Source organism: Cyberlindnera jadinii, assembly GCF_001661405.1.
Source record: "Cyberlindnera jadinii NRRL Y-1542 unplaced genomic scaffold CYBJAscaffold_17, whole genome shotgun sequence".
NCBI classification, from domain to species: Eukaryota; Fungi; Ascomycota; class Saccharomycetes; order Phaffomycetales; family Wickerhamomycetaceae; genus Williopsis; species Williopsis jadinii.
Window position 1 is genome coordinate 195,047 of NW_017963668.1, and position 20,641 is coordinate 215,687.

At 43.4% G+C, this 20,641-nt stretch overlaps 7 protein-coding genes across 7 annotated transcripts; 3 read left to right on the forward strand and 4 right to left on the reverse strand.

The window, feature by feature from the left end:
* The first annotated feature begins 26 nt into the window (after window positions 1-26).
* NBA1 (Nba1p) lies at window positions 27-1,726 on the forward strand. The gene has a single exon (XM_020215791.1). The coding sequence runs from the start codon at window positions 82-84 to the stop codon at window positions 1,501-1,503; it is 1,422 nt and encodes a 473-aa protein (XP_020068478.1). The 5' UTR covers window positions 27-81; the 3' UTR covers window positions 1,504-1,726.
* On the reverse strand, window positions 1,663-5,860 carry YCG1 (condensin subunit YCG1; the record flags this gene model as incomplete). Its single annotated transcript, XM_020213002.1, has 2 exons — window positions 1,663-4,374; window positions 5,726-5,860. 2 exons carry the CDS (start codon window positions 5,858-5,860, stop codon window positions 1,663-1,665), a joined length of 2,847 nt encoding a protein of 948 aa, XP_020068479.1.
* A 2,613-nt stretch (window positions 5,861-8,473) lies between these two features.
* On the reverse strand, window positions 8,474-11,443 carry CYBJADRAFT_192017 (uncharacterized protein; the record flags this gene model as incomplete). The annotated part of the gene is made up of 2 exons (XM_020217424.1): window positions 8,474-11,080; window positions 11,321-11,443. 2 exons carry the CDS (start codon window positions 11,441-11,443, stop codon window positions 8,474-8,476), a joined length of 2,730 nt encoding a protein of 909 aa, XP_020068480.1.
* A 1,661-nt stretch (window positions 11,444-13,104) lies between these two features.
* Window positions 13,105-15,714, forward strand: UTP4 (small subunit rRNA maturation protein UTP4). Its single transcript, XM_020215792.1, has one exon. The coding sequence runs from the start codon at window positions 13,134-13,136 to the stop codon at window positions 15,321-15,323; it is 2,190 nt and encodes a 729-aa protein (XP_020068481.1). The 5' UTR covers window positions 13,105-13,133; the 3' UTR covers window positions 15,324-15,714.
* On the reverse strand, window positions 15,453-15,734 carry MRP10 (mitochondrial 37S ribosomal protein mS37; the record flags this gene model as incomplete). The annotated part of the gene is made up of 1 exon (XM_020213009.1): window positions 15,453-15,734. One exon carries the CDS (start codon window positions 15,732-15,734, stop codon window positions 15,453-15,455), a length of 282 nt encoding a protein of 93 aa, XP_020068482.1.
* Window positions 15,735-16,007: 273 nt separating this feature from the next.
* HST1 (histone deacetylase HST1) lies at window positions 16,008-17,649 on the forward strand. The gene has a single exon (XM_020215793.1). It carries the CDS (start codon window positions 16,233-16,235, stop codon window positions 17,586-17,588), a length of 1,356 nt encoding a protein of 451 aa, XP_020068483.1. The 5' UTR covers window positions 16,008-16,232; the 3' UTR covers window positions 17,589-17,649.
* A 60-nt stretch (window positions 17,650-17,709) lies between these two features.
* On the reverse strand, window positions 17,710-19,392 carry CYBJADRAFT_131592 (phosphoglucomutase; the record flags this gene model as incomplete). Its single annotated transcript, XM_020213003.1, has 1 exon — window positions 17,710-19,392. The coding sequence occupies one exon, from the start codon at window positions 19,390-19,392 to the stop codon at window positions 17,710-17,712; it is 1,683 nt and encodes a 560-aa protein (XP_020068484.1).
* Window positions 19,393-20,641: the final 1,249 nt, after the last annotated feature.

Below are 20,641 nucleotides of genomic sequence, written 5' to 3' on the forward strand. Positions count from 1 at the left end.
AACACAACTATTTCTACAAAAATAGCTGAGACTTTGTCTCACAATTGGACGTTATATATTGAAGCAGCAGGGTGATAAATAATGAGCTCCAACTCTTTAACCGGTAGCATCGACTCCAGAGAAACCGAAGTACTTCTTGGAACCACCGAAGCCACCACCACGACGGTAACTACAGACGCAAATATCGATTCAAACAGAACAACCAATATGGGTTCATTGGAGGATCTTGAAAACACTGCGCATGCAGACAGAGAGAGGTTGAGAAAGACTATTGAGCTCTATAAGACTGAGACGAGATCACAGAGAGCAGCTGCCCATGAATACGATGCTGAGTCCCTGACGCATTCTGTCCAGCACTCCTTAACAATGACCGATGACTTTACAGATGCCGATGACTTTATAGTTAACAAGTCTGATCACGATGGCTCAGAGCATGGGGTCCAGTTAAGACAACACACTCCTCCAGACCAGCAACTGCAAATCGATGAGAACGATAACACAGAAATTGCACCTGTCAAACTACAGCCTCCAAGGGCTAACAATCAAAACTCCCCTTCTACAATAAGCAACAGAATGTCCATAATCTCAGACTACGCGGGGAGTATCCATGAAGTCAGCCAAGTTAAGTATGTTGTTGATCAAGAGCAATCCCCATCTGCTGAATCAACTGCTGCTTTGAAGAAACCAGTTGTCAAGATTAGCAGAAACCCATCAAAGAATACGAAGAAGGACACTGTTGCAGGCTCGAGCTCTGAATCCACCTCAGGATCTTCTCGTTACCCTGTGTCCATGTATAGTGCTAACAACGAAGCCTCACTGGTCAAGCCAATCGCTGAAGAACGTAAGACTTCAACAGATTCCTTCGATTTTGGTGCTGGTCAGTTGAAGACCACCAAGAGGGGCCAGGCTGTTGGCCCTGAAAGGTCTCACATCACCGCCTTGGACCCTACAATCCCATCAAGATCACCAAGAAGACCAGTGTCTATGGTCATCACCGGTGATATCCCACCACCTCCAATCGATACCTTACCTCATCATGGCAGGGCCAAGTCAGTTGATGATTTTGTTCCTGAAAAGAATGCTGGACCAAGAGATATCCTCATCACGAGCTCTAAGAAAGACCCAAGACCGCTTCCTCCACCACCAGTTCCTCAACATAAATCTAAGAAGAGCACTACCACGGATGATGGATTTGTGACCGAAGATGAAACAACAGATCCTCTAACTTCCAAGAAGAAGAGATTATCTAAAAAGAGAAAATCTAAGCACCATTCAAAGAAGTTTAGTGAGGAGACACTAATGCAAATGCTTCAAGTAACAGAAGGAACGATCATTGGTCAGGAGTTCCAAAACATTGGGCTTGAACCTCTTGATAAGCAATTGTTAGAGAGACTTGTGGATTCACTTTCAAGACTCACAGCAGATATGATTGTTGATCCTGATAGACACGAGGAAAGTGTTAAGAGACTAAACAAGGCTATAAAGGCTCTGGAAGGTTTCTAACAACGATTCTTCTTCTTCATTACAATGTTTTCCGATCGCTACTTTGTTTGTTAATGTTCTGTGTTCTGCTTTCATGTGATTAATAATATCTCAAATAGTTTCTCAATAATCCAAATGACAATTTCATTTCAAGTATCAAATAGTGTACCTTGTTCTGTTTCACTCGTCCATAGATAAATCACCATCTGAATCCAATAAACTTGAATGTGCGCGTCCGCCAGGAACAAGATCATCACCAACATCTTCATCAGAATCGCTTTCTTCTTCATCGCTACTTGATTCCTCGTCCTCGTTATTGATAACCCGACTTTGCTCCTTTTCAAACTCTTCGTCAATATCTTCTTCTTCTGCAGCTTCTTCTTTGTCTTCTTCTTCATCTTGTTCAAGTATCACGGAAAATTCTTTATCCTCTTGGCTTACAACATGACGCCCTTGAATGTCTTTCTCAATAGCCTCAATACGAGTCTGGAGTTTTCTGATGGCATTCTTTCCGGGTGTGTCCAGGTCTTCCTCAATCTCCTCTTTAAATTTATCGATGACATTCAAAAGATCCTCCACTTTTTCCAATGGAACTTGATTACCAATGTTAAATCTCGAAAGAGTCATAAGGACAGTTTTTCTGTATTTCTTTGATGGTCTGCCATCAAAAGTTTTCAAGAAATCAATGGCCATATCCAAATGAGTTGTCGTGCTGGCAACCTCATCTTCTGTACGATTCACAACGTTTGCTGGATCTGTCCAGTAAGTCAACTGTTGCAATATCAAACTAGGCGACAACAGTTGTGTCTCTTGGTCAGACATTTCATCGACATGAGCTGAGTATAACCTTGTAAACGCGTCGGCCGCAATTGAGCTCATCTTTTGTTGGTGATTTTGATGAGAGAAACAGTATACTGGTAAGCAGAATGCAAAAGCTTGGAGCAAACCTTGATTCTCTGCATTGACCGGATTATAGTAGGTCAAAACCAACGTTTCAAAGAGTTCGTCATCAGTTAAAACATCAGCTAGGTACAATTTACACAACCCTTCTGCACAAAGCGCCTGGAGCTCAGGAAACTGGTCATTTTTCAAAGTCTTGTAAAGCAATTTATGAAAAGACAGAGAATCGACACCATCTTCTGCATCCAAAACCTTTGTACCATGGACCGATAAAATATCAAACATTGCTTTGATTGCTATGAGACGAAGTTTTTGTTCACCTCTGGAAAGACAGAGACCAAATAAATAGAGCTGATCTGTGGCCAAATTGACATCAAGAAGACAACAGAGTCCCAAAGCCTCAGTTCCTAGTTCTCTAATATGAGGCCTTCTTGATCTAACTGCGGGGTTGAGTAACAAGTCTATAAGAGAATCCACAGACATGTGTTCTGACAACGGTTCATTCAATAATCTTAGCATGGCCTTAGCAATTGACAAACAGTATGTCATCTTTGATTCATCTTCCTTTGACATGTCCTCCTTATACTCAATATCATAGATATCTGTAATTATTTCAGACACCATTGCTGAGAAGTCTCGTTCATTGATGGATAACTTTTTCAAAACCTGAAGTGCAGCAGAACATAATTCGTCAGTAAGCTTATCATTGGCTAAAGAAGATCTCACAACTTGTAACATTGCCCTTCTTCCAATTTCATCACTAAAATCGTAATCCACGGCAATTGTCAACAACTGTAAGATTACAAAAGTGATGTCCTGTTCGTCATCATCGCTCAAATCTCTGATCTTATTTCTTTCCTGCAAGTATTTTGTCAATAGGGCAGCCAATTCAGCAGATTCTGGATAGTTTGCATCAATCACATCGTTCAATGTATTTTCGTTGCAGTGCTCATAAAATGATCTTGCTAAAAACGCAATTTCTGGAGTCAATTTACTCCAGATCTCTTGAGGAAAAGTAATCTTTGAGGTGAGATCCCTTCTAAGGTCAAAAAATTTCTTCATTGCAAGCTCTGCAACTTCAGAAGTGGAGATATGTAGTCTCTCCAAGAGTTCGATTAGATCACCATCTACGGTGGCAAGCCAATCTTGGCCAAACATTTTCACGCACGCCTTTTGAACTGATTCATCACGATCTTTCAACCCCCACGATAACAATTTTTCCCTTGTGCTGGAGCGAATAGTTCTGAAATCACCAATTTCTTTGACAACCCTTGAATAGACCAATCTTCTATTGATAGCATTTGTATCTCTGGCTCTTTCCAACAAGTAGTTCGTTGTTGTTTCATTCTTGACCAAGTTCAACAATGCCGCTCTTCTAACTTCAGGAGAGGGATCATTCTGAATGGCCACAATGAGTTTACCAGTGGCCTCATCTATTTCTTCACCATCTTGGAATCTTGCTATGCAGTGCAATGCCTTGATTCTGATGTATGGTTCCTTATCGTGGATTCTCTTGTCCAATTGGAACAACAAGGACTCGTAAAGCTCGTCATCAATCTCACGCATACCTCCCATGATGAAGTCTAAGAGCTGTACCACTCTGTAGCGCACCGTCTTATCCTTACTCTCGATACCTCGGAGTAGATGTGTAATGAACATATGAATAAATCTCGAGCTGAGTGTATCTTCTTCCCCCTCGTCTTGTTCCTCCCCTTCTCCTTTTTCTTCCTCAACGTCATAGTCATCTTGCAACGTTGTGATAAACGCACAGACTAACTTCGCAATACGGTCCCCCACAGGTTCCGTCCTCTTAACGACCAACACCTTGTTGATCAGAGTACAGAACACATCGTTGAATGAGTCTTCGAGGCCTAAGGTGTTAGCACGTTCTTGAAGGGCTCTAATCATTATGACCTGTCTCTTATGGCCAGTCATGGAACCCTGAGAGTCCTGGAACACCTTGGCTAGGTGCGCATGGATTTCTTCCGGCGTCTTTAGCTTCTCGGTGAGAAGACTTGTTTGTTTCCTAACCGCTGTGGACATTCTCTCTTTGCTTGTTTGGAAGTGCTTCGTTCCTACGACGCGTTTTGTTTGTTTTGATTTTGATTTTGTGTTTTTGTGTTTGTTTTGATTTTTCTGGTTTGTTTACATTTCAGTGCTCTTGGTGTACGGTTGTAAATTTCACTCGGGAGGGTAACTTTGCTATCACCTTAATCTTATACGACACACTCTATACCTCACCATTATTTCGTAAGCAGCTCCTTGTTGGAAGAGCTGATAGTAAATGTTGTGTGTCTAGCTTGCTGTATAGGACCCATGGTGTGTATTTAGTAGTCGATATAAAGCTTCAAGTTTTAAGATATAAAACTATGAAGAGGTCTCTCAAGTATATTAATAGAAAAGTGGCTGTATAAGCCGTCTGACCCAGTATTGGCTTGTAAATGTGCTATGTACGTTAGTTTTAAGATATATAGACACATTACAAGGTCAACAAGCCTAAAAGGAGCACGGTCAGCAGAGTGTTGGCCACCTTGCTTGCAGCTGACCCTTCGTAAGTGGACAAAGAAGCAACCTCTGCAGTGGTAACACTGGCAGGTACAACGGTTGTTGACTTGTCAGTCATCTCGCCATTGCCATTTTCATGTGTGGTTCTTCCTTCCGCTGCTGTCTCTGTCACCTTTGTAGTGACTGTGATGTCAGTCTCACTGGTTATTTGGCCTTCGCTTCTAGTTATGGCAGTAGCAATAGGAACATTGACTGAAGTAGTCAACACATCAACACATGTTTCGTCACAGGTTATGACTATCTCAGTACAGACCTCCACCTCGCACGAAGTCACAGTGATGACTGTGGTCTCAGGTTCAAGTGGACAGTAAGTTGTGTAAGAGGTGACAGCACCATTTTCAAAAGTGGTCACAACAGTCACTCCTGTCGTGATGTCTGTAGTGAAACATTCAGTCTCTTCACAGGTTGTGATGGTTACAACAGTCGTAGAGAGGTTCTCGAGCTTGGTTGTAGATGTAATGGTGTTGTTAGAGTATGAGACGTCAGAAGAAAGCACAGTGATATACTCTCTTTGTGAGACTGGTTCGCTGGAAACCTCCAAACTGGTGGTGGATACTCCAGAGTCTGTTATAGGCTCGCTGGAGGTCTGTTTGGTGGCATCAGAAAGTGATTCTGCAGAGGGTTCGGTGGATGGCTCGCTGGATGGCTCGCTTGATATCTCTCTGGATGACTCTGCAGATGGCTCGCTTGATATCTCGCTAGATGGCTCGCTAGATGGCTCGCTAGATGGCTCACTGGATGGCTCGCTGGATGGCTCGCTGGATGTCTTGCTTGATACCTCGCTTGATATCTCGCTGGGTGGCTCACTGGATGGCTCAGATGTAGATGGATTGGTGCCTGAAGGTCTGAAAACAAAATCAACCTTACGTGACGGTAAATGATTACAATTGACATCATAAAAATCAGTGTACATGATCCGGATACATCCATCATACGTGAATCCATCTGGAAGATATTCTTCACGACTTGTTCTGCCTGTTGTCCGGTCACACTCTGGACTCAGAAGATATGTCTCACCACCTTTGGTTATTGCAACTTCTCCTGCATGGTCGAATGCATCGATATCTTTACTTGAAGCAATAATGTAATAACCTTGTTCCAAATTGACAACCATTTCGCTTGGTGCCATGAAATACTCGTCCAGTTCTCCGTTACCTGCAATCAAGAATTGGATGTTGGTAACGTCATCATAATTTTCAGTGAAATTGAAGAAGAAGTAGTACTTGTAATAAGTATCATGTATCACAGGGTCCACAACCTGATCTGTCCATGTGATCCCATTGTATGAAAAACCGCTAACATCAGTTGAACGGAAGTTGACCCCATAGCAGTCAAGCGTGTTTCCGCCAGAAGTGTAAGTGTAAGAGTAAGAAAGGTCATATGTGACGGTGTGGGTCTCAAATGCAAAATCTGCGGTTACTTCCTCACCAGCTGCAGCTGGAGAAGCAACTACCAGCGCAATAGAGATGGAAAATATAAGCAATAAGCGATTGAATAATTCCATTGAAGAGCTTTGAGTGTTGAGAGAGACTTGCAGTCTATGGATTCAGAGGACTTTGCTACAAGAAGATGGGCTTTTATGTTGAAAGTTCCCGTCAAAGAGTGCAAGTAGAACCATGGTCAATACATAATAAGCTTTGCCCCTAAGGACCCAAATGCAAAGCGTAAACAGTCGAGATTTGACTAGTCCATTATCGTACCATACGGTATTTGGTGTTTGGCACGTACCACCACTCCCAGCCTTGTGAATATCGCATGATTTGGTCAGATATTGGCTACAATTGGCCTGTAATACCCATTTTGAAGTTCATGGTCGAATAATTGGAACCTACAGCTTTTAACAAGGTTTCAACCCTATCTACAGAAAGGGAAACGAGTTAATCCCTTAGTATGCAGACTGTGCATTGTGTGTGCTTTAATACCAGCTTTAAAAGATGTTTTTGAGATGTAAGGCTGACAAAACCAGCATACAACCAGTTTTTAGACTCTGCCTCACTGATGACAATGTGGATGCTAACCTCGTGAGCCAAATACTGTTGCATTATTCATCCCTGTGTGAGTATCCTTGAATGACTTGGCGATGAACAGCACGGCCAGTTGAATGACTTAAAAATGAACTGATTAGATATAATTGGGCATCGTGTAAAACACAATAAAGCGTATATTTCATCAAGCACATTGAGGTGGCTTAGAAAGTCATCGTTGATGGTTTGACAGGTCTTCTCTGGGCTCAAAGCCCCTTCCATTCCGTATTCTATTGTATAGCCCTATGGAAAGCTAAGCTGAGTTATTTTAGCTTTGACGGTGATAATAAAGTCCAACACTGCCATTGGTCGGTCTGGAGACTCAATGTCAGCCTTGCAAGGGCTAGAACATGAGGATACGGCTTTATATTCCATCGATCATACCCCAGCTGGTGTCTACTTTGCACTGAAACATTTGTAGCTCCTTGGTGCTTGACACTAGGCCAAAGTACTTCTAATAAGCAGTATGTTGTATGTAAGTAGATTGTGCCATTCTAATGAGAATACACGATTAACAACCACTATTGACAACTGTGTAGCAGACAACTGGCATTAACCCTGAGATCGTGAAAGGCACTTGGTAGTAAGGCAGTCTATAGCTAAAAAGGTTCAGCATTCCCTTAACTAATTAGGCCTCTGGGAAGCCTGCATGCAACTTAAATCTGTATTATTTCTAATACATCTTAAATATCTTTTGCATAAAGTCACAATCTATGGGATGTGGAAGCTGGAAGTTTGATGTTGGAACCACAGGTGTCGAAATATAACTTGGTGTACAAGTGTGGGTTCAAATCTTTAAAGGACAACCTACATCCACTGATTCCTCCACCTGATTCATATTTCTAACTCAACAAGTGCCTCTGTGCCTAGAACATCCCTTTCCGTCCTAAATACACAGTGGTACACTTCATAAACAAAGCATGGGCCTCATAGCGTTATGGTCCCCAATATTTAATGCTTAGATATTAAAATACTACTGCTCGGGACACCGGAGAAGCCCTTGCTTAGCATATCCACACACCAGAAGCCCACATCACGCCCACCAATACAAGGCAAGCTCTTGCAACATCAGCTAACTTCGAAAGTTGTGTTTAAAAGGATGTTATCACCATTGTCTGCAGGCATTTTCCTGTTGTGAGGCATCTCGTATGCTGTTTTGGTCTTTCACCTATACGTAAGATGCCGTTCAAAAGAATGGTTAGTGGATGATATTGGCCCGGTACTGCCAAAGTATTTCAGTCGCACCACGTATGAGTACGCTTTAGATAGACTTTATGAATACATAAGCTCTATCAGACGCATGCTGATGTTCTTGCCTGTTGATATCTCTTGAAAGGGTTCGTTGAAGGTACAGCTGTCATGGGATGTAGAACTTTTTAGTCTAGCAGGGTTAACAAGATGACACCTTGATATAGAGACTAATCCCATCGTGGTAGTATCCATTCATAGTTATAATAAAATAGTAGCATATATAGTGTTATACAGTAATCTGAGGTTTTATTTCAGAATAACAATAATCCAAAAATAGCAATGGCCAAGATAGAATTGGATATAACTGATGGCGCAGATCCCTCAAATGTGGTTATAGCTATTTCTGACTCGGCAGCACCAGTAGTACCGGCAGCACCAACAGTACCCATAGCACCAGTCGATCCCAGGCCGATATTGGAAGAAGTGGTAGCTCCTCCAGAGCCAGCCACATTGGTAGTTATTGAAGCCTTTGTACTAACAGGCAGTGCTTGTGTTATTTCTTCTCCTGATTTTATACCAGTACGTGAAACCATAGTAGATGCCCTAGTAATAGTGGCTTCTTCTAACGTAACCGTTTCAGTAATAGCTTTTGAGGTCTTAGCTATGCCTTCACCTATACTTGTTGTAACAGTGACTTTAATAGTTTTGGTTATAGGAACTTCACTGCAAGTCTCACCTACACAAGACTCAACAGTACTTGTGACCACTTGGGTATAAACCTTTGGAGTTTGAGGAACTTCGCAGAAAGTAGTGTAAGTCGCCAGCTTGCCATTTTCAGTCGTTGTAATCGTAGTGATGCCGGTAGTAACAGGAATCTTTGTACAAATGTCTTCCTCACAAGAAGTGACTGTAATAACGGTGGTTCTCAGATCGAATTCAGTGGTGGTTGGGCAGTATGTAGTGTAAGAAGAGACAATACCATTCTCTGTAATGGTTATAATGACTACTCCTGTTGTCACTCCTGTTGTAATACATACATCTTCATCGCATGATGTGACAGTTATTACAGTTGTGGAAATGTCTTCAATTGTACTGGTTGATGTGATCTCAGCTTCTGCAGTGAAGACAGAAGTTTGAGACGATGAGCTTTGTACTGATTCTGAGATAGAGCTGGTAGTCTCTTCAGATAACTCTGAAACAGAGCCTTCTGGCGAACCAGAAGGCTCTAACACGGAGCTGCTACCTGATTCTTCTGAAGATAACAGTGATGACATAGAGGATGAAACCGTAGAAGAGCTTATCAAAGCCTCAGATGATGAATTGGTAGCATTTCCCTCAATCGTTGCCTCTAAGGTCCATTCCAAGAATGATGATCTCTTAGACAATCTGGTGTCATATGGAACTTCCATCAATATTGTAACTATGGAGGTCCAAATAGAAGTATCAGGGTATGGTTCTCCACTTACTGCAAAGTTGACAATGTTGGTCTCTGATATATTTCCTGGCACTTGGAAAGCAACGGTGTCAGGTGTCAACATGCTTTGATTGAAAGTGTTTACACTGTCAATATACCCGAGACCTAAGTTGTAACTGTACTGATTGTTTTCAGTACCATTGTTGGAAAAGGTGACATAAAGTGAAATCCACGGACCAAGGTTCTCTGGAATGGTTAAAGTCCAGACAAGATCACCATAACTTGAGTAGCTAGGAACTTCTCCTTCTTGGAAACCGGATAGATCAAAATCATTCGCACTAGGCGTAGAAGTTGGTCTGACGATGTTTGAAGACTCACTAATGCTGGACTGTGTCTCCATGCTAGTGGAAGAGCTACTCATTTCAGGAGGAATAGAAGATGAAATCTTAGAAGATAGGTTCGCAGTTGACGAGCTCACACTTGACGAGCTCACACTTGACGAACTGGAAGTTGACGAGCTCACACTTGACGAACTCACACTTGATGAACTCGCACTTGATGAACTCACACTTGACGAACTGGCAGAAGATGGGCTCGCGGAGGTTGAGGTAACAGTTGCTCGAACTTTTGGCCACACATATGAACCTTCCTGGTCTCTTGCTTGTACCGTGATATCTGCTGTTGCAACCCAAACTGTACCGTTTGTTATTCCCGTGTTGAACAAGAGAATCAAGCTACCATCTTCATCTGGATTTTCATAACAATATGCACGACCAGTAGAAGGACCATATAAGTAAAAGCTAAATTGCTTCACCTCAACACCATCAATGTATCCAGCTGCATCTGTGAAGTTATATCCATCATATTCAGTTCCATTGCGGGTTAACCAAACGCTCACATATGTCCATATGCCTGCTGCTCCCGGGAACTCCACTTCCCAAGTGAGTTCATCATCAACGTAATATCCAGACAATACTGGAGATGCTGTTGGAAGCATGGAAGTTGTTGACGGCATATCCGGTGCTGAAATTCTTAACTCGTTTGCATACATATACTCATAAGTGCCATCTTCCAAAATGAACATCACCTGGACTATAGCACTCCATTCATACTCTGCATATGGATCTGCATAAATGTTTAATACAAAAGATCCATCTTGCTCAGCAAAGGCACCTGAATAATTTGCGTATACTTGATCGTCCGTTATGTTTGTGAAAAGATGCTCTTCTGTGCTTTTACCATCGATTATTAGCTCCACGTTTGTGAAATTATAATCGTCTCTGATGTAAGGCTTTTTCTCTGCTGTTATTGAGACCGACTTGAGAGGCCCGTAAGTACTTGGAATTGTCAATGTCCAAACCAAAGTTTCGTCAGCGTATTCACCAGATACTTCTGGTGTAGATGCTGGGGTTGTCACTTCAGGAAGAACAGCAGTTGGATTTCCAGTATTGGTTCCTTCAGAGGCGCCAGGAGATGTACTTGAACATCTTGTAGACCCTGTTGGCTCTATAGCCAAAGTTTCACAGGCAGACAGTGCTGCAGTCAAAAATTGTGCATAGCTATCCCATAATGTCCAACCACAATCCATACACGCTGGGTAGTAAGACAGGAAGTCAGAGGTTGGTGAGCAGAGACAATCAGTATCGTAAGGACCAGAGTAAGAATCGGTCTCATTCAAAGAACAATATTTAGCGACTGTAACAAGGGTGTCACAAGATGACATGCAGTCATAAGAAGCACACACATTGTACTCATCGTTCGAGTCAGCGAGTCCATTGGCGTTTGCGTGGGGTTTACCAGCCGGTAAACCACAAGCCAATGCGATGAAGAAAAGTCTCGACCCTAAAGAAGTAAAAAGGCCTTTCATGTTTCTGTTGTTCAGATAAGGATTATAAAAGGCGTCTCAGAGTCCTCCATATCAGCAAACCGAGTTCATTATATACGTATCAGTCTCACCTTCCAGCTCTCATTCCAACTGGACGACAAAGCAACTGACCACATCAGGCAATGCCAAGGTTATACCCTCCAAAACTCAACAAATAAGATTACACAGGTCGGTCCATTGTTTGTGCTCTTTCCTCCTCTGGTCATGACTCTGTTTCCCATGCTCTGACCAATAACTTTCTCATAAAAGTTCAGAGTTCTAAAGCCAACTCGAGAGATGTAGACTTGACGCACAATATGCATGCGTTATGCAATATAACAGCAACCGGACCTAAAGATACATGACGATGCACCTTTATGAAACTCTAAAGCTAGTTCGCCATTTTGAAACTTGGAAACCAGTCGATTGCCACGGCAGCAAAATCTTTTACAGGGTTTTGGAGCATTGGGGAACCAAACAGAGAGTTGCTGTATTCTCAATCTTCTCCAAATCATTGGGGTTTGACACTGTCCTCGAACAATTAATGCATCTAATATGACGCCAGTGAGACCCAAAGAATATTAGTACGCGATGTTGAGGAATGATTAGTGTGTATTGATTGAGTTCTAATCTCATGTTATCTTTCAAATACCATAATAAAAGTGTCATTATCACTTCAATTTCAAACACCATGCAAGTCAGTATGTGACTGTTCAACTTTTACCTGCAAAATCTGCAATTAGAGATAAGTGAATTGGCCAGGGACATATCTGTTCCTCTTGTCCATTGGTTTAGGTGTTGGTTGCCATATTGAGTCCGAAATCGTCATTCTTGCTGATACCCAACTCTAACCATGTTCTGGGCTTTGAATCCACAGTTGTTGGGTGAGAAAAGCAGCACTGGGAATACCCATCTTCAGCAACAATATGTGAAATGGTGCTCTATGACCCAGAGATTATGAGGCGTAGTTACCTTGAGTTCCAGATCACGATGACGTTGTAGGACTTCCAAATAGACTCAAAACAACACGTTTCAAGCACTCAATATGATGGCGATCTACTGCTTACTCTGCAGCCATTCAATTGGCTACAGGCATGTTATCACCACACGAGGTGGGCCAATGTCATTAAAATCACTCAACAACTTGGTAGACATGTACCAAAACTTTGTACTGCCTTACTTGAAGCACACCTGGTGCTGCTCGATGTGGTGCTACATATCCTCATAGTTCAAAATTCAGTAGGAATTACCCAGCTCCTGGCCTCTCTAACAACTACATATGCCTGATATGACAAATTTCCCAACTCCATGTACTGAGTTCACAGTCTCAAGTTCCAGCTTCCTCGGCAGAAAACACATTGACAAGAAAGAACAGCATTGTCCTTCAACTCACCTATGGCTCCACCGATCAAGCCCGAGGTCCAAACGCTCCTAAGACGTGAGCTGTTATATAACGACCCTAATAATGCCAAATGGTGTTTACCGAGGATCAAACCAAAACACCCGGACATTTTGAGAAAAAAGGTCAAGCACTTATTACGTAATGTTTACGTAATCAACCTCATCGGTTCGGGCAGCATTGTCTCGGTGAAAGTTTTCAGAGCTGTGAAGTGAAAAGTTTACGATGAAGTTTCGAAAAGATATAAAACACACATTCGATATAAAGAACTTATTGGCCGTGGAAGTAAGTGACATGGAGGTTCATCGTTGTAGATTTGTGGATTACACGCCACATACGATCACATCATTGGCGTTTTCTTATCCCTCAACTGCGAAGTTTGCTCCCAACGATCTCAGATTAGCAGTTGGACGTAATAATGGTGATGTTGAGATTTGGAACCCAAAGAACAAGTGGGTGCATGAGCTGACTCTGTACGGTGCTAAAGAACAAAGCGTTGAGGGCCTGGTCTGGTGTAGTCCAGAGGGGGAGTCTCCTAGGCTTTTCTCCATTGGAGGCACTACAAAGCTTACTGAATGGGATCTGAAGACTGGTAAGGTGCTTTTGGAATATGACTGTAACGCTGCAATTATATGGTCGTTGGCTAAAAACGAGAGCCAGGATAAGATTGCCGTAGGATGTGATGACGGTACTGTCGTGGTTGTTGACATCTCTGGTGGAGTTGGGAGTATTGAGCATTATGCCTTCTTGCAAAGACAAGACGCTAGAGTATTAAGTCTATGCTGGAAAGGTGACTCGCATGTCATTGGTGGATGTGCAGATGGTAAAGTGAAAGTTTGGAGTTGTTCGCCTTCAAGTAAGAGACTTGTCTCGTCCATGAAAGTCGACAAGAGTAAGACTGAGAGCACACTGGTCTGGTCGGTGCTCTATCTTCCAAATAAGGATCAAATCGTCTCTGGTGACTCAACGGGTTCTGTCAAGTTTTGGGAGTTCTCTAGCTTCACCCTCTTGCAAAGTTTCAAAGTCCATGAAGCTGATATCTTGACGATCTCTACGGATCTGAACAACAACTGTGTCTTCACGGCAGGTGTTGATCGTAAGATCTTCAGATTCCAAAACATTGAACAGCAAAAGAATCAGAAATGGGTCAACCTCTCCAATAGGCTCTTCCATTCCAATGATATCAGATCGATGGCAACTTTCGAATCTAAAAATCTGAATTTGTTGATATCAGGTGGTGTTGAGAAGAACATTGTCGTTTCATCCATCAAAAGCTTCGCCGATGGACAGTACAGAAAACTGAGCATAATACCACAGAGAAAGCACGTTGTGATGAATCGTGAGCGTAAACTGGTTGTCATGTGGCAAGATCAAACTGTCAAGATCTGGAGACTTTTACAGAAGATCGTGGAGGTTGATTCTGATGAGGAAATGATCAATGGTCATGAAGCAGACGATGGTGTTGAGCAATTGAAGGAATCATTCGAACTGGTTGCCAAATTGACACTTTCAGACGAGGAAAACATCACGCAGTGTGCCATCTCCCAGGATGGGACCATTCTTGCAGTGGGAAGACTTTCCACTACGAAGCTATTCCAATTGAATGAAAAGCAAGGAACAAACGGGTTGAAGGTTTCCAAAATCAACAATTCCTCGATCAATGCCCTTGGCAGCTCACACTTAGAATTCTACGGTAATGATCAACTGATTATGGTTACACCGGAGAATGAGATTTACAAGGTCAGCCTGGAATCTGACGATATCGTTGAATATTCGCTAACAGACCTTGCAAAGTCCAAATCAAAATTATCGTATTGCGAGAATGTTACTCACATTGCAATTACACATTCCAAGCTGATCGTATGTCGTTCTGGTGCCCTGGATGTTGTCGAATTGGACAACGACTTACAACTGGAATCCATGCCGTTCCTGAGGCTATCCAGTTATGTCGTTCGTATTTCGATTTCCCAGGCTAACAAGAGTGTTATTCTCATCACACATGAGAACAAGATCTATGAATTTGACCTTCAATCGTCGCATTTGACATCATGGTCTAAGGCTAACTCTGAGTTCCTTCCAAGGGAATTCTTGCAGCTACAAGAATCTCCGTTGGGCATGTTCAACGTGGGCACCAGACTATGGGTCTATGGTTCCAATTGGATGAGCGTCTTCGATATGCAGATGAATGTGCCAATGGACAAGAAAGAAACCAAGAAGAGATCCAGAGCTGGTGTTGTGATTGGCCATACTGAAGAAGACGTTGAAAGTGATGAAGAGCCTGAGAATGAGAATGGAGATCTTGAGGTCTCTAGAGCCGAGATTAAAAACGGCAAAGAGGGAGGAATTGCATACCAGTTAATCAACAAGTACAAGAGTATTCTGTTTGCTGGTAATCTAACCGATGATGAGCTGATTGTCGTTGAAAGACCCCAATTTGCGATCAAGCAACCACCAGCGTTCAAACTATCTCAATATAGAGTATAACAATAAAGAACAAGCTTATAATAATCAAAGAGAACGTTTAAAGAGCCAAACAAAAAATATATATATCATTGTCATTCGGTTCGTTATATGTACAAGTACTGTGTGTACGGAATAATACGCACTCAGGAATCAATCATGTGGTTTTCCGTTGATTCTTGGGAACAGTCTCTCCGTGTGGTAGTTGATCGACGATCTAGCAGCCTTGGTTCTGACTCTATTCTCCATACAACCTTTCAGGTTCTGTTCAAGTTCTTTACACAGTGCACTACCCTCACCGTTTGAAGACCAACAGTTCAATAGGGAGGACATAAGAACCGTACAAGGCGACACCTGTTGTTCCGAAGCAGAGTTCTTCACACGAAGTCTCTCGAGCTTCGGCAATCTAACGGCAGCTGCTCTGTTCGACGACATCTCTTCCTTGTGTTGTATATCTTTATTCAATTCTCTTAACTGCTCTGGCTTGAAAAGTTCTCGACGTGCTGGGCAAAAAAAAAAGTAGCGGGATAAGTGGTGTCTGGGTTATTTAGTGTCCGGGTGTTTCACGTATGTCTGGGTGTTTCATGTATGTCCGGGTGTGACGATTTGTGTTTTCCCCGTTCGGTAGGGTAATGTCCCTTCGAATGGTCACCAACCAAAAAAAAACAAAACAAAAAGGCCTTTAGAACAACACCGAAAACCAGCGACACGCTGTGTGGGACGGGAAGTGAAGACTAAAAGAACAACGTTACAAGTTGGCCTGGTTGGTTGCCTGTTTGCCTGGTTGGTTTGGTTGTTTTTGGAACTCGATTGGACTCATTTCTATTTTGTCGTTGAAGAGCTGATTGCTTCTTAGTTCCTCTTCGTGTGTGCGTTTGTTTGTTTTTTGCAGAGAGACACTTCTCAACATTATTCCCCAAGAAAGAAGAGAGCATGAGCAATAATACCGCCAATAAGAGGCCTTTGGGTGATATTAAAGCGGATGGTGAGCCAGTGCTGAAGAAAGCAACGTCGTCTAAGGACGTTGCGAATTCGTCTTTGACCTCCACTCCCGTGTCAGAGCCTGGAACCTCTCACAATGTTGGGCCTGCGAGACCCCAAATAACAAAGATCGATGGGAAATGGGTATTCCCCGAGATTACCAAAGAACAGACTGAAGAGGCAAAGAGGTTCTTAAAAGACAAAGGAGTTATAAACTTCTTGGATAAGTACCTGCCTGACTCTCCGAGGGGCTCTGATATCGTCTATATCACTGGTTTATTGGGGTTCTTCCCTTTCAGCATGACGGAGGACATTGACGACGAGACAAACTTGATGAAAGTTGTAAAGACATTACAGAGGGCTATGAACAAAGTCATACATAACCGTTTGAGAATCACAGATATGAATACCGTCGCACAGGCCGTGGACGCTATCAAATCTGCTAAGAACATCATCGTGCTGACAGGCGCAGGTATATCGACATCCTTGGGGATTCCAGATTTCAGATCTGCAAAGGGTATCTATTCGCTGGTTGATGACCTAGGATTGGATGACCCTCAGCAGGTGTTTGACCTCGAAACATTCCGTTATGACCCTGAGATCTTCTACAAAGTGGCCCACATGATCTTACCTCCAGAGGGGAAATGGACCCCAACCCACGCTTTCATCAAAGAGCTCAGTAACCATAACAAATTGTTGAGAAATTATACTCAGAATATCGATAACTTGGAAGCCTCTGTTGGAATACCGAAGGATAAATACATCCAGTGCCATGGTTCCTTTGCACACGCAACTTGTCGTACTTGTGGATACAAGGTCGATGGGACAAAGATCTTTCCAGTTATTAGAGCTCAACAGTTGCCTGTGTGTGCACGCTGCTTCACAGAACGTAAGCAACGACTGCAGAAATCCGACTCCGTGGGAGATTTGGGCATTATGAAGCCGGACATCACTTTCTTTGGTGAAGATTTACCGCGTGTTTTCTACGAGAACTTACCAGATGATATCAGGAAGTGTGATTTGCTCATCTGCATCGGAACCTCGTTGAAAGTTGCTCCTGTTAACGAAATCGTGAACAAAATTCGACCAGAGGTACCCCAAATCCTCATCAACAAAGATGACATTTCCCATGCTGAGTTCGACATCTCACTATTAGGTTACTGCGATGAAGTTACTGTTTATTTGACCAATAAACTCGGTTGGAGTTTGGAGGTTGAAAACTATAAAGAATTGGCTTCACAACGCTTTGAAGTTGAAGAAGAAGACAAAACATTGGGTGTCTATCAGGTCCATACACTTAAAGATTAGAATCAAGACTCAATAAACTATACATTTCAAAAGGGTTTGTAATGTATTTATGTGTGCGTACAGGTTAACAGAAAGGTGTAGCGTATAAAATCGAAATTAAGGGAAAAAACATACAACCAAATCAAGTGATAACGTCTGGATCTTCTCTTCCCAAGAATTGTTTGAAGCCGAGGTACTTCACAACTTGTGCAATCTCATCTTTCAAATATTCCGTGGTTTTCAATCCATAGGAGCTTGCATCGTCAGAGTACTTCTCAATGTACAATCTCACAGTGGCACCTGATGAGCCGGTCCCTGACAATCTAACGACAAATCTTAACCCATTTGACAACTTGGCGTACAAACCTTGGTGCTTTGACACAGATCCATCCAAATCGGTATATTCAAAATCACCACCATCGGTGAACGTTACACCTTCAGAGAATTCCTTGCCCTTGATGCTGCCGCTGGTGATAAATTCTCTAAACTTATCAACAAGCTCGTTGGCACCTTCGCTGGCAACATTCTCGTAGTCGAATCTTGAAAAGAAGATTCTGCCATACTTCTCCCAGAACTTATCTTGGACAACTTTGATGGAGACTTCCTCACCTGGGTGTGATTCTGCATAAGCAGCAAGGACGTTCAACCAGGCAATGATTGCCCAAATACCATCTTTTTCTCTAACGTGGTTTGAGCCTGTACCAAATGACTCTTCACCACAGATAGATAGCTTCTTCGCATCAAACAAAGCACAGAAGAACTTCCAACCGGTTGGGACCTCATAACAGTTCAAACCCTTGTCCTTTGCAACCAAATCCAAAGCAGCAGATGTTGGCATGGATCTTGCAAGACCGTACACACCTTGCTTCTTGAAGTAAGGGATATGGTCTGCATATTCTGCAATGATTGCAACTGAATCACCTGGCGAGACAAAAGTGCCTGCACCATAAATCATGTTTCTGTCACCGTCACCATCGGAAGCAGCACCAAATGCAATGTTCTCAGCGTCAACCCTTTCAACCAAGGTATGTGCGTATGTCAAGTTTGGATCCGGGTGCAATCCACCAAAATCAGGTTTTGGAACGCAATTTTGGATGGATGACTCTGGCAATCCCAATTCATCGATAAAGATTGCCCTACCGTAAGGACCAGTGATACCGTTCAATGCGTCAAACAAAACCTTAAACCCAAGCGGCTGTTGATCCTTGATGAACTTTTTGATGAGCTCAAAGTCAAAGATCTCTTTCAAGAACTTAACGTACGCCTCGGTGGTGTCGATTATCTCCACGGTCAACGAGCCGTACTGAGTTGTTCCCAATTCACTCAAGGACACCTCTGGTAGATCCTTCTCGATCTTGTACTCCTGCAAGGCCAAACTTGCTGCAAACATCTTGTTTGTAACGCTCTCAGGCGCTGGACCACCATTGGCCAAGTTGTACTTGATACCCATGTCGTTCTTTGGACCACCCGGGTTGTGTGAGGCGGTCAAGATGATACCGCCCGTTGGGTCATCCGGATGGGATCTGATGACATGGGACGTTGCAGGCGTGGACAACAACCCGTGTTGGCCAATGATCAGCTTCTTCACCCCGTTGGCTGCGCCAATCTTCGCAATCAGCTGGATCACAACGTCGTTGTAATAACGGCCGTCTCCGCCAATCACGAGCGTAGCGCCCTCAGAGCCTTCAGGGATCGACTCCATGATCGCCTGGATGAAGTTCTCGGTGTAGTGTGGCTGTTGGAACACCGTCACCTTCTTACGGAGACCAGACGTTCCCGGCTTCTGGTCGTTAAACGCCGTGGTAGGAATCACCTCAACTGTCATTCTGCTGTGTAATTGCTGCTCTTTGTACGCTTTGTTGATTGTTTGGCAACATGGTTTTGTGGTTCGAATTGACAGCAGCCGCCGTGGGTTTTTATACGTCACGGAGAAATTAGCCGCCCAAGGACACCAGGCGGAAAAGATCAGGGAACCGTGACGAAAACGGAAGTGGTTACGAGCCCGTGTGCGATGGCCCATTAGGGTAAAATTCATTCTGCTTTGGAGTGTGTTGCTCCATGGGTGGGCTCCTTGAAGCGGTGTTTTGCTGCTTCACTCTGTCCAATTGGATGGCGGGTCTTCTCTCCCGTGTGCTCCGTAACTAACAGTGCCTTTGTAGTTGCCAGTTCTTCCCTTTGTTCTCTCTCTGTGTGTGTGTTGCTGTCCAATCACGCTTTGCCTCTGTCCAGCGAGGCTATAGAACGCTGGGGTAACCACAACAATGGGCTGTCATTTCTGCCTGGGGTTGCCTTTTTCTGGGGGGAGGGATGGGGGTGCTGCGGGCCGAGGAAAACCATCACCAGATGTATTGGCAAACCAAAGCGGAGGCCTGGCTGTAGCGCTGGTGCTTGGAGAGAGGCGACGTGTTGGACTGTAAAGGGGACACTGTCTGCGCCTTTCAGAAGTACAGTGCCACTCCAATTGGTTTATACGTCGCATGGTTGGTGGCACTGATGTTTTTATAACATAGCGTCTGGGTTTACAGCGTTGCTTGTTCCAATGAAGCATGTTGGAGCTGTGCGGCTTGCACGGTCCATGCTGACGATCACCGTTGCTCTGTTGCTCTGTTGAAGCTGATGGATGTTCAGCGGCCAGCGCTCAATTGGATACCGCGAGGAAGCACAGATATAGCTGCTGCGTATAAAATACGCCGCCGGTGCGCTCTAAACTATTACTCTTGGGCAGTTGTCCAGCGCTTGGACTTGTAGTCGATCAAGCCGCTATAAAGCCTGGCAGAGCCCAAGGGAAGTTTCAATAAAGGCTCGATCTGAAGATAGGGCCCGTCTCGATGATAGGCCCGTCTCGATGATCGAAATGCTGTCTTGCGACCAGCCGATACCAAAATACACCTAAATTTTCTCGTTGCTGGAAGCGCTAAGTCTCCTTCCTGCCTTTTAAGGAAGTTCTTCGCTCAGCTTGTACAAACAAAGCGCGTTGATCCCTTAGTTGATTCTTATGCAGCACGATAAGAACACAACGTTGATAAGCACACAAACGAATTGGGGGAAAGTGGTGAATCTATCCTATCAACCGT